The sequence below is a fragment of the Morone saxatilis genome, unplaced genomic scaffold (assembly GCF_004916995.1).
Source record: "Morone saxatilis isolate NCDOM2014 unplaced genomic scaffold, NCSU_SB_2.0 Contig0, whole genome shotgun sequence".
Lineage (NCBI taxonomy): Eukaryota > Metazoa > Chordata > Actinopteri > Moronidae > Morone > Morone saxatilis.
In genome coordinates this window covers 11,669,408-11,683,646 of record NW_023339650.1, presented here as the reverse complement: position 1 = coordinate 11,683,646, position 14,239 = coordinate 11,669,408, and the positions used below count along the sequence as shown (strand labels likewise).

At 41.1% G+C, this 14,239-nt stretch overlaps 1 protein-coding gene across 1 annotated transcript; it reads left to right on the top strand.

Annotated features, from left to right (window-relative positions):
• The first annotated feature begins 19 nt into the window (after positions 1-19).
• On the top strand, positions 20-7,057 carry ythdf3 (YTH N(6)-methyladenosine RNA binding protein 3). Its single transcript, XM_035651992.1, is given in 6 exon segments — positions 20-99; positions 558-582; positions 848-927; positions 1,169-2,054; positions 2,057-2,823; positions 6,031-7,057. Coding segments are annotated over 6 exon segments (1,806 nt in total). The 5' UTR covers positions 20-75; the 3' UTR covers positions 6,055-7,057.
• Positions 7,058-14,239: the final 7,182 nt, after the last annotated feature.

The window sequence follows — 14,239 nt, the reverse complement described above, 5'->3', positions numbered from 1 at the left end:
AAAACCGGGGGGGGTGGGAGGGGGGGACAGTGGACAGTCTCACACAAAACAGCGATCAGTTTCGGTTCCTGGAGGATGTCTGCGACCACAGTCGATCAGGTTCGTGTATTGACAGCTGCAGTGTGCGATAGATGATCCGTGCGGCGGCGTGAAACTTTGCCGACAACAGTTTTGATCCGGTTCGACGTGAGCCAGATCCCCCAAAAAAAGAAAGAAAAAAAATATTACACAAAATGTATGTATGTAATGTAGGCCGAGTGTGTTTTGCCACAACAACTCTAGCTGTAGCCGGTTTGCCAATGCGGCACCGTTTACTGGATGTGAGAGCGTTTGACATCCGGTCAATAACACGAAGCAACCTGTAAATGTTAACATCCGGGCTGATGGGGTTTTTTTTTTGTTTTGGCTTGGAGTTGAATCGTTATATTTCATGTGTTATAGAGGATACATCCTGCTCTCTCTGTGCGTGTGTGTGTGTGTGTTGTTTCACGTCGTGATCTAACAGTCTCACCTCTTTTTTTTTTGTTCCCCCTTCCTGTGCTACTCAATTATTTCAGAGACCTAAAGGACAAGGGAATAAAGGTAAGGATTTAAACTAGTGATGGTGCGTTGGGGGTTTTTAAAAATGTATTTCTGTGTGGCAGGGAGCTAACATGCTATCAGGATACTGCCTGAACTGCAGCTTATTTATGTTACCATTGCTGATTGTCCCTAATTCTGCATTTGTTTTGAGATCTTGCCATATTTTGAGTATTGACCAATACATACCATCATCTTTAAATTCATTATTTTACAAATCAAATACAGTACATATGGTGATTATAATGTCCTCTCTTTCAATCCTTAGTGCAAAACGGATCAATGCATCAAAAGGATGGTGTGAATGATGATGATTTTGAGCCTTACCTAAGCGGCCAGACAAATCAGGTAACGTCCTGCGATAAACCAGTAATATGGTCAATATATCACCAAGAGCCTGTGGCCAGTATTTAGCCTGTAACATGGTATGGATAAATTAGTTGCGTAATTAAGGCGTCAGCCACGAAACACATAAATACACTCCAGTTTGTTTCTAAAGATTAAACTCTGAATAACTCTGAATATGATACCTATCATGTTAAATTATAACATTAAGTACATTAACTGACTGTCTCTCTATGTCTCACAGAATAACAGCTATCCACCAATGTCTGACCCCTACATGCCTAGCTACTATGCTCCATCCATTGGTTTCCCTTACTCTCTGGGAGAGGCGGCTTGGTCCACAGCAGGAGACCCTCCTATGCCCTACCTAACTACCTATGGACAGATGAGCAATGGCGAGCCGCACTTCATCCCCGACGGTGTGTTCAGCCAGCCAGGTGCCCTGGGGAACACCCCTCCCTTCCTGGGCCAGCATGGCTTCAACTTCTTCCCTGGCAATGCGGACTTTTCCACCTGGGGTACAAGTGTCTCTCAGGGTCAGTCCACGCAGACCTCAGTCTACAGTAACAGCTATGGGTACGCCCCCAGCTCGCTGGGTCGGGCCATTACGGACGGACAGGCAGGCTTCGGAAGCGACACCCAGCTTAGTAAAGTCCCGGTGCTGAACAGCATTGAGCAGGGTATGACAGGGTTAAAACTGGGTACGGACATGGTGGCAGCTGTCACCAAAACCGTGGGCTCACCACTAGGAGGCACAGCAGGTATGAGCAGCATGGCGGCCAATAGCCTCCCTCCGTCTGTCAGCTCGTCCGTACCTAAACCTGCCTCCTGGGCAGCCATTGCCAAGAAGCCGGCCAAGCCACAGCCCAAGGTCAAACCCAAAGCCAACATGGGGATGGGGGGAGGTGCCACCATTCCCCCACCCCCCATAAAGCACAATATGAACATTGGTACTTGGGACGATAAGGGCTCTCTGAACAAGCCCCCGTTAGCTCAGACTATGATGCCCCCACAGCCTCTGGTGCAGCAGCCTCTCCTTGCTCAGCACCAGCCCTTACTGCAGAACCCAATGCCCCCCCAGCCCCAACACCAACACCAACACCAACACCAGCCCCAACACCAACACCAACATCACACAAGCCTTCCAAGCTCAGTCTCCTCCAGTCCCCCCAACACCCCCATTCTCTGCCCCCTGGCCCTCCTCACATGCACCTCTCCTCTCAACCTGGCCCCCCACAGGCCCTTCATCAGCAACAGCCCCAGCAGCCTGGTCCACCCCCCAACCGTTGGGTGGCTCCCAGGAACCGGGGCGAGGGCTTTGGTCTGGGTGGGGGAGTCCCACTGAGTGCCTCCCCTTGCTCTGGTGAAGTGCATCCCGTGCTGGAGAAACTCCGTGCCCTCAACAACTACAACCCCAAAGACTTTGACTGGAACTTGAAAAACGGACGTGTTTTCATTATCAAGAGCTATTCGGAAGATGACATCCACCGCTCAATCAAGTACTCTATCTGGTGTAGTACAGAACATGGCAACAAGCGCCTGGATGGTGCCTACCGCTCACTGGGCAACAAGGGGCCCCTGTACTTGTTGTTCAGCGTCAACGGCAGTGGGCACTTCTGTGGTGTGGCTGAGATGCGCTCACNNCAGGACAAGTGGAAGGGCAAGTTTGAGGTGAAGTGGGTTTTCATCAAAGACGTGCCCAACAACCAGCTGCGACACATCCGGCTGGAGAACAATGACAACAAGCCAGTGACCAACTCCAGGGACACTCAGGAAGTGCCTCTGGAGAAGGCTAAACAAGTGCTTAAAATTATTGCCACTTACAAGCATACCACCTCAATCTTTGATGACTTTGCACATTATGAGAAACGTCAGGAAGAAGAGGAGGCTCTGAGGAAGGTGAGATAAACACACATACAAGGAGCCCTGTCCTCTGTAAATAGCTTGTTTGTATGCATGAGGCAGTTCAGTTAAGTTGCCCTTTAATTCAAAGGGAGGCTAACTTTCACTGAGTCACTGCTACAGGCTGTATTCCAGACTGTAATCAGCTGATCTTGTTCCACCTGCTTTTAGACAGAGGTTGTAACATCCTGTGGCTGAATGAACAGTCTGGCGTAAATGGAAGTTCCCACAGGCCTGTCAGCTGATTGACATGCCTCCATTACTCATAAGCAGGTTCAGGAAACGCTGATTCCTCATCAGCCATCTTGTTCTGTGGCGATGATCTGCCCAAGTGGAGTTAGATGCATAGAGGTTTCCTGAAATAGCCCACATTCCTGGCATTCCCTCTTTCAGACAAAGGCAGATGTAGGCACTGATCTCCCTTTGAACGCCAAGCCTCTCTGCTCTCCACAGGCTCCTCATGCTTTATTAGTCTTTAACAACATAAGCCCTCGGCCTGCGAACTGGCTGCAATGTGCCTCAGAGTTGGTACAGTTGGCCTCAGATGTTCTAAAGGGTTCATTTGAATAAAATAAAATTCCCAGCAAAAAAAAAAACATGATTTAAAATATGCACGATTACATTTGTCTGTGTACACTTGTGAAAAGCACACACAGTGTAAAGCCTGCGCCCTCTGAGGGGAAACCAAAATATGTTGCAGTGGTAATAACAGTGGTGTACCACAGATGTTAGTCTAAGTAGTAAAAACCCTGTGGAAAAACAGCAGCCAAGGAGTGGATAACATGTTATCATTGCTTCTACTGCACCCATTCTTAGATTCACCAGTATGCTAATCTAATTGCGTTCAGAAAACCCCCATGACCGGCTCCCTCCCTATTTCTCCCACTCCCCTACTGCTGGTGCTCTATTGATGCTGTATTGACTCCTCGCTGCTGACCTTGTTAATATGCACTGGGTTACTTTCTCATAAATATTTCAAGTCAGTGTTTTCAGGCTTCTGAAAACAACCTGTCAGTAGAAAGCCTGTTTCATCCTGCGTTGTGCAGGCGTTGCGCTGTGCTGCTTTTGTAGCCCTGACCTCCTACATGACAGGATCGGCCCAGCTGAGGCCTCACCCTCCTTCGCTTGACAAGGTTAATTGTTCTCTATTGTTTGGCCTGTCCTTCCCGAACTTTGAGAGGTGTCAAACCAGCACAGCTACCTGCACTTGAACACCTTCCCAAAGTGTTTTTTTAAAAGATAACTTTGGATATAAATGTTGTTGCAGGATTTTATTAGCATAACTAATTTGGCAATTAATACTTGGAGGTTAGCTCCTTCCTTCCTCTGGATATACAGTAATAAGGAAGTTAATTGCGTGTAATGGTGAATACCAGTCTGCTGCAATGGTTACAGCCGTATCACACCAGTAAAGATGTAAATTGGGTTCATTATTATTATTATTTTCGGAATATCCGACCTAATATTTATTCAGGCAGTGGATTCAAAAATCTAGTTTAGTTGAACCATTTTATGAAGAAATAAATGACAACCTCCTGTCAATTATTTTAAATCAAATAAATGATGATATGATTGCCAAGCTTAGTATAAGGTCTGAAGGTATAGGCTGAATTTTGTGGTTTCTGTCTCCAGAGCCACAGCCCTGTCTCAGCAGCCCTTCTGGGGATAGTGTTACAGTGGGGGATTGGTCTCACAGGGCTTTTCCCAGACCACTGACATGGACACCCACTTCTCAAAGAGGACACTGTTCCACCTAAAACATGGCACAAAGAATGCGAGTCCCTGGGTTATTTTGGTTTCCATGTTCTGTTTTTCTTTTAGGATTTTACTGACAGCAGCCTTTCTCTTTTTTTTTTGTAAACCATGACACACGCTTGAATATTTGATATTTGAGGTGTGTTGTGATTACTCATGAAGTATGCATTTTGACGGTTTAGTGTTTATCCACAAGACCGGCATTACTACAAGCTGAGTATAGTGGCTGGCTACAGTGTAAACATAGCCAGACATGTTGGTTAGTGCATACCTGAGGCCTACTGAACTCGTTTCTCTCTGTTTTTCATGCTCTCTTCCTCCGTGTCTCACTTATTTTAACACTAAACAGAGAAAGTACTATTTATCCTTACTTTAGTGATTGATTAGTTTTAAGAACTAGAGAACTAAAATAAGATCTGGTTCTTGGCCCGTAAATACTATTTGGCAATGTCAAACCTTTATGATTTTTTATCCATTTAATTAGATTACCTTAAAGTGTGCTTAAATTGGAATATAATAATAATGTTTTAGACAATAAACCAATCATGATTTGGCTTTTCTATGATCTAAGCTTCAAATGTTTGTCACTGAAATCAGGTTTGGAAACCAGCACTTTCCATCGAGAATAGGAAGTTAAACTGTACAGTATCATTATTTACAGGTTTATGCAGAAATGAAACACATGACATGAAAAGTGCATTTGGTTTTAGACTTCTGAAGAGATAGCTGTTCTGAAATAGTCAGAATTGTAAAGTAAAACTATTTATTATTATTATTCAATACTTCATTCTGTTTCTGAGAGACCCACTCTGTTTGTCACACAGATTAATAAAACCAACAGGATCTGTAGGTCAGTTTTATAAAAACTGTTTGTAACAGTCTGTATCTGCAGCATCAACCCCCAGTTGATTAATGCTTTCAGCTCATTAGTAGTGTTTTTAATTGATTATAATAGCCCCTACAAAGAATCAATTATATGTTAATATCTCAAAATAGAAACATTCACTAAATCCTAAGTAATGAGATTTGCAGAGTGCTATGAATGCAGATCGACGAAATAAAGGCATTTATTCAATACATCTCTTCTAAGAAGTGCAATCAATATGATTTTTAAGTGGTTTATGATCCTCCCTGACACTGTAGTATAATTAGGAGCTCGTACTAGAGTGTCACATCTTCTTAGGAAGTCACATTTTGTCCCAGAATCCTTTGCTGAAGTGCGTTATTCCCAACTTCACCTCAGACATTCATTGCATCTGTATCTGACAATATAGAACGAACTGTAGAAAGAAGTGTACACATCTTAAACTTCCCATCAATGAAAGACGAGGAGTGAAGCTCTGATTTGCACTTTTTAGCTGCTGTTTAGGTTTGTTGTTTGTTTGTGTCCCTTGTTGCTCTTGTTCCCATCCACTGATTATCTCTTTTCTGTTTTTTTCCTTTTGCCAGGAGCGCAATAGAAATAAACAGTAACCTTCAAGCAAGCTCTCTGCTAGAACTGCAACACTAATTACATAGGACCTTAAATAAAAATTTGCCTAACCACAAGGAGGAAAGGCTCTCACGATCTTTCCGCTGAAGATGACAATGTATCTGAACACTTGAACATGACAATAGATGGACTCATCTGTATCCGTTGACTGGTGCATCAAACCCTGTGTTCCTGTCTCACGAGAAAAGAACGTAACCCACTTTGAAAACTCTGTCTTTAAAGCACTTTCAGTCCTTCTAAACCGCCTCTACCAACACCCTTAACTCTCTAACTCTGTGTTCTTCTTCTTTGATTTTTGTTTGTGAGCAACTAACTGACTAACCAAAGTAGTCAGAAGATTTCAACAGGCTTATTTGTAGTTTTTGTAATGCCTCAAATGTTTGGGATATTGGTGAGCTTCATCAGCTCCTGAAGAGAATTAAAGATGATATGTATGAATTAATCTTTTACTTGAATCTGTATTCAGCTGTCTGATCATCCTCAGACAGAGGTTTGGATGATTGACAGGTGGAATGAACTAATTGGGAAACAGCCACAATCATGCCAATCATAGGATGTATCCTCCCCCCTACCTGTTCCCTTCCTTTCTGCATCTGTTTCTGTGTACCAAAAGATTACAATTATGCAGCAGGCTGGCAATCACCGGCCAGCGCACATCTTTGGTTTTTTCTCTCTTGTGATTCTGTCATTCTGAAGTGCATTTGTCTGAGGAGAAACCTGCTGCCCTGGTAGAACTAGTGGTGGCCTCCTTGGGCCCTGTGGGTGACTGTCTTTGCTCTGATGTTGATGTACTCTACTGTACCTCAGGCTCAATCAGACTGTCTGTCCTCAACGACTCTTAGCACTTTTGGGAGAACCCCCGCATCACCCCTCCTGCTCGGCTTGACTGGGATTCCCCCAAAACTGCAAGACATCAGCTGCAAGGATGTGACAGTTTTCTCCTCTAGGTAACTCACTAGCTAAATAAAATTTACCCATGTTTAGCGCAAACCTTGCTTTTGTGTTTTTTTCCCTCATGTGCATCATGCATCACACTTCTATGCTTCGTGTCACAGTATCGCACGCATATAAACACAAATATAAACACGTCTCTTTGCAGCACAAGTGGATCCTTCATTTTTATGTGCCTCTAAATAAAGATGTGTATAGAGAGTAGTGACAACTTCCATTTCAGCCTATTACTGACAATGTGTTGGTGCCAGGGGGGTGGGTTTGACCATATAGTTAAAATATCAAAGGTGTACAATAAATAGACTTGAAGATGACACCACATCAACATGTTTGCTATGTGGGAGGCAGTGCTGCCAGCCTAAAGTGGGTTAACATCACAGTGAAATTGCAGCGTAAACAACCAATATTGGAATGCACACTCTTACGTTTACAGAGTATAACAAGGACATGGTCATGCAGGCAGTGGTAGAAAATAACTAAGTATATTCAATCAAATATTGTACTAAAGCAAATTTTTTAGATACTTTCTCTTTACTCGACTATTTCCATTTTATGCCACTTTCTGTGTCTACCCCACTTCATTTCAGAGTAAATATTGTACTTCTTACTCCGCCACAATTATTTGGCAGCTATAGCTATTTTCCAGGTTAGGATTTCACATAAAACCACAAACAAAAGACAACAATCTTATAATAAAGACATTGTTAGATGAAAAAAAGCCCAGAACATCCTTGTAATGTTTCAGATGTCTATGAGTTGTTAGCAGTTTCACTAAAGATTAATTTCCCTTCTAAACTTCTAAACATTTAAATAACTGTTATCAAAAATTTGACAAAAAACAAAGATTAGAGAAAGGGGTTTAAATGGGTCCGACAAAAGGTTGAGAACCACTGGACTAAACTAGCTAACTGTATGTAAAGTAGTTAAATCCACAGGCTACAACAGTAAAATGCTACTTACACATTGTTAATAACAGCCATATAATGTTATATAATATATAATAATATATCAGTCACAAGGGCCATTTTGCATAATGAGTATATTTACTTTTGATACCTTAAGTACATTAACCTTTACCCTACCTACTTCTGTACTCTTACTTTAATGGGTTTTTAAGTGCAGTTCACTTCTAATGGAGTATTTGTACATTATTGTATTGGCACTTCCACCACTGACTGTGGGGTACCTTTCCAGTCCGTGCTGAACCTTTGAAGTGAGTTAGGAGACAAGAGCACAAAAAGTTGTTTTTTAAAATAGTCTGAGAAACATTCAGATAAAGGCGACATGAATCACCTGGCTGTTGCAAACCTGACATCAATTCCATGTTACATCTGTGGGATGAACTCAGGCTCAGCATCCTCCATGAACTGAATCTGTCCATTAACTTTTGGCAGTTGCATGAAGCACTGATGTCTCTGTGGTCAGCTTTTAAGACACAAACCATGATCCAGATGTACAGGGGTGGATCAAGAGAAATATTCATGGTGTAGCATGGAGACTTTAAGGGATGGTAGAAATATGTGCTGATTCACTTGCAAACAATCACATAAACAATTTGCTTAGAAAAGCCCTAAAATGAATTTATTTAAACTCATAAACATTAAATTATTGAGGCACATTAGTAAAGCATTGAATAGAAATATCTAAAGGAGGCTTTAGAAACTGTTTTATTTCCAAGCCTTTTCGTTGAACTTAAATCACCTACTCTAAAATGTGGTCATAACAAATCATTAAATTATATGAGTTAATTTCTGCTTTTAACACGTTAATAGTCTAACTTGACAACTGGGGCGGCTTTTTAGGGGTGGGCGATTTTTACGCAGTGAAATCTGTCCTGCTTGCTGTTTTTAATCACACACTCTTCTGTCTGAATTTGCAAGGGAGACCAAATAGAAATCATTTTTAAGTATGACCTATTAAAAGTTAATAGGACTTTTTCCTAGAATTAAGGCGGTGGTCAGGGTGGAAAGGCCACTGCAGCTACTTTTAGACTGTGTGATACAGAAATTCCAAACAAGTGAGGTTGTTTGAGTTTAGTTGCTAATACAGAGGTAGAGGTAATACAGTATGTATCTTAAGACATGACTCTAGAGATATGAGATATGTTCAGGGGTGGAAGAAGTATTCAGACCTTTGCCAGAAACGATGCCATACTGTGAAAACACTATCTACTGATAAAACCCTGCATTCAAAACTTTACTTAAGCATGTAAAATGTACTTAAAGTATGAAAAAAGACAAAGTACTAATTCTGCGGGAAAATGGTCCCTGTCAGTTACTTGTTACTGGATTACTCATACATTAATATGTACATTTTACTGCTGTAGGTGTTAAAGGTTGAGCTTATCACTCAACTACTTTAACTACTACTGTTGTGTAGTTTAATCTACAGCAATGCGTTATATTCTATAAAATGATAACTGTTCTGTGGGAACCACATATCTCTAAAAAGTCAGCTTTTAATACAAAAACATCCCTGTTCTTAGCTTTGTGATGATGCATTTTCCAGCTAATCCAAATTTGGTGGGTAGTATAAAGTTGTATAAAAAGGTATTATAAAATTTGTACTTAAGTACAGTCCTTGAGTGAATGTATTTAGTTACATTCCACCACTGGACACGTTAGACATAAAACAGCAAACTTGAACGAACATGTGAGGGTCTGTTGTGCATATTCTGTATTATATTGTTTTTTTTAATTCACAGGAAAATAAACTGACTAATAACAATTAATTAGTTCTCCCAAATGCAACTTAAAAATGAGACACAATGAATGTCTCTCTGAATTTTTTTGTTATGTGATTATGTGTAACTTTGCAATCATTTATTTCATTCATTCATTGTATTTTCTTTCACTGTCTGTCCACCAGAGGGCGCCATCATATCACTTTCCTTCAAACATCCTCCACTCCCAAGACGCACTACAAAGCCTTTCCTGAAAGCAGCAAAGCCCTCTTTCTTCTCAAGCCCTCCAACTCCTGCAGACACAATTATACCAGGATGAGAAGCACTTGTTGTGCTTCCACGGCTTTTTGGAGCAATTAATGCCAGCTAGCCAAGCTGTGCAGTGAGAGGTGGATAAGAGAGGGAGAAAGAGGATGTGAGAAGGGAGTGAGATAAAATCCCCCTTTCTGTTTGTCAAGGAGGAAGAAAGAGCTGTAATTATAACATTGGAGGGTTTGGATTGCAACTTCTCTTCTCTGTGTGTTAATTTGTGCATCCATCAGGTTTTCGCAGGCGGCCTTTGAAAAGAACCACACTCTTCCTGCCTCCATTTGTCTGTGAACACAACAGAGAAACTAAGCAGGGAACTCGCTATTTATTCACCTCACAATGCCCTCACAATTACTAGTTGTGTGTGATGGTGCTGAGATGTACAAATTCTCAAATATGCAAAACACAGATTTAATTAGAGACCTCTGGTGTGATGTTGATTTTTACCTCGTTCACTGAATTGATGAAAAGTGCAGTAACTGTTGAAGTAGTGCACACTGCTGTAGCTCTTAAATCATTAGAATTAAACAGGAAAAACATTATGCAACTCCAGCCCATTCCCTTCTTTCATTCAATTTTAAAAGGATTGCCATGTTGTTCTTACAATTTAGGGATTAAACTGTTTAATGGCTTCAATGCTACCGGCAGCTAAATTGCCCCTATCCACAGTGGTCAAAGCTGTTCCAAGAAAGTGCCAAGCAAACTTTTCTTCTTCTTCTTCTTTTTTTTTTCAAACCATCAAAATGTCCTTCTGGAGAGGGATTCAGTTGAGGGAAGATGAGAGAGAAGGAGCATCCTCTGCTTAGTGAGCTGAAATGCCTTTGAAGTTTCAGTCACACTCAAGACTCATCAACACATGGCTCAAGGCAAGGTTAGGGCAAGTCTCAGGGTTGGCACTTCCTCGATGTTTTGAAGGATTTCACACTCTGGGCCATGGCGTGTCACTCAATAAGTCCTCACAGAACATTAGTCCTATTGATGACTATGTTAACTGACATGCGGTTGATCAGAGGAACAGGAAATTATTTTGAATACATGTGTCTGCTCTGCTGATTGTTTGTACACACAAAACATGCAGCTTAAAATTGCCAGTGTAAAGTGAGGTAAATGAAAAATGTAAGTGCATCAACAATGATTAATGTAATGTGACTCACAGCTGAGTCCTAATATTCAAAGCTATATTGAAGTTTCAATGTGTTATTCAGCAGGTCAGGTGCAATAATAAGCAGAATTTTATTTTTCATTTGAAAATATTGGGTTTTGACTGACAGTAATGTCTAAGTTTTCTTCCTGCCCTTTTCCAAAGTGTCTCTGTTGCCATGGTTATATCATTATCTGTGAACAGAAAGTAGAGGCTGAGCATTTTGCCGAACACAGTGATATGATGTAGATCTAAGCAGGAAAGATTCTTATGCATACTATACGATGAAAGAGAAATGAAAGACTTGATTAAATATTGTCTCAATATGTTTTGTGTTTCTGTTAATTCAGTTGTTGAATGGGACAAATAATTATCAGATAAATTACATTTTCATTTTAATAGATCTGCATAGTTCTATTTATTAGTATCACGTTTCATATATTTATGTGATACTTGTGTCTATATTCACAGCAATAGGGTTCAAAGAGCAATTATGCAGCATATTCTGGTGTTTGAGTTGTTATTGTCTCTGATGTCCACAGGGAGGCGCCATCCATAAAAAGGGAAACAGACTTAAACCAACTTCTTCAAAGTATAAAAGCCTGACTGCTGAAATTGTTATATGTCTCATGTCACACTTAGATATTGTCAGACGTATTGACAGCTTATTCTACTCTGTGAGAATCTGGGCTTTTTAGCATAGTTTTGTCTTTAACTATGGGATCCAGCGATGAGTAATGAGGGATATATACCTCTTGAATATACACCTCAACATTTATCTCACAGTTTTGGACATTATACACAGCCATTTAGAACAGTGAGCAAATGGAAAGTAACCAAATTGGACTCAGAAGAGACACTCGAAGCAGCAGAGGCCAAGATATCCTGACTTTTAGTCCCTGTGAGCCCTCCAAATAGCTGAATCCTACATTTCCCATGATGCAGCAAAATTGTGTCTTTCATTAGCTTTGCAATGGTTTCTAAATGCCAACTTTTTTCAAACTGCAAACTTACAGTTTATAATGAAGTCTTCAACCAGAGCCCAGTGACATCACCAGGGTATATGTTCAAATGTTGGAAAGTTTGCCCAAAAACACAGGAGACATTATAGTGCTTTCAGTTTATTTTCACAGGCAGAGCAATACTCAAGTAAACTGAACCTCGTATAAAATCAGTGGAGTGACCCTTAAGTACAAAGTGAGCTCATGTTGCAAGATCCTAATTCATTTTCCATACGCTACTCCACATAAAGTACATGCACCTATAGCAGGACATTAATAATGAACACTAATGGAAATACTTAAAATGTACAGCACACAAATTATACTTACATGACTATTATTTAAAATTACTTAACAGAAAGCATGGACAAAACCTTGGTCATAACAATTATTACAATTTAAACTGATACTGTAGATAAAAGGGCAACTCACTTCCTAAATCCTTCATATTCAACTGATTTATGAAGCTATCTCAAAAAGGAGCAATAACTAATGCAATGTGTTGGTCAGCAATCTGTAAGAGCACTCTTCACAACTCTAGGTTTGTTAGACAAATGAAATGTTTATGCAATGCATATAGGCAGTGTTCAAACTTCAACAGGGAATAATTCAAGGCTCTGGGTTATTAATCTGCTCAAATGTTTCTTGGCAACAAGAAGCGTCTATAAAAATTATTTTTATTATAAAAAATAAAAAAAATCAACGCAACAATGTTGATGCAAATCCTTGGGTAAGAAAATATTCCACTGTCACTAATATAAGTAAAGTTGTGAATAGGTCCCAGTGTAAAGATGAGTGCCTGTGTGTCTGGCTGCTGTTGAGATTTCTTGCTGTCCTTCAGAGATTTTAAACATACACCAAAGAAACATGGAAAAACACAGCCTTCATACAAGAAATCCCATTTTATGATGCTTTATAATCTCGTGGAGAGTGCATTTATGTGGCTAATGGAGTAAACAATAACAGAGAAAGGGCACAAGAGAGTGCAAACAAAAAGAACCATACTTCCAGCGGTCTCTTATCCAAGATTGCCGGAGCAGATCTGGGTCATCGTTATTCATTTTACAACACACGTTCCTGCTTTTGCCCTGAGGTTCCAGGTTATTGTCAAACCACTCTTTAATTTATAGATAAGTGACAGCGGTATGGAGGAAAAAACTGCAGAGAGTCCAAGTGGGAAAAGAAAGACTATGAGAGCTAGATACTGGGAGATCGAGAGAACTGCTGCTCTGTTTTTTATGCACTAATTTCTATCTGTATGTTTATTATGCTGCACTGCCCTTCTAGGACACTTGGCTACACCCAGGGCCTCATAAATATGAATCTTTAATCTATAGAGCAGATGAGTCAAATATATGAACTGAAGGAATAAGAGAAAGTGCTGCATCCAGAGCTTTGGTACCACATTTATACTTTATAACTGGACTGCAACCCCTCTTGCTGTGGAGATGATGAGTGGAGACACACTAGCTGTGGTCAGGCTGCTTATTGAATTCAAAGGTTGGAATATGTCCTGTACTTGGACAGTTTGTTCAAGCCAAGGCTTTGGATCGCAGGGGGTAGCGCAGAATGGAAAGGTCTGAAATGTAATGCATTTGAAATGAAATGAAAAGGTGCCGAGGAATGAAATATGACATGCTGGCTGCTGAGGCCTGGAGTCCTGGGAGTCAGCGGTCGGGACTCTATACGTATGTGTGTGTGTGTGTGTGAGAGAGAATCTAAATGTATGGCATTGTGCGAGCACAGGTTGAGTGTGTAATGTGATGCAGGCTGCCTTTGCTCCTGTGACTTCCTCTTCCACCCTCCTGTTCAGGCCTGATGGAGATTAAGGGCCATTAAAGGCTCTCTGCTGCATGTGCAGTTTCTATTGATCACATCGACTCAACCCACTGTAGCCAATGATCCGATTACAAGTGTTGTACCCCCATCCTTATCCCCTCCCCCTCTATCTTCTCTCCTCCTTGCCCCTCCCTTCTCTTCTTCCTCTCGCCCACCCGTTGTGGTTCACGGTGCTCTGTGGGGGTTGCTCTGCCTCTGCTGATGTCAGCACTAGGGCATGCCCAGAAGGCCCTGGACCCCCC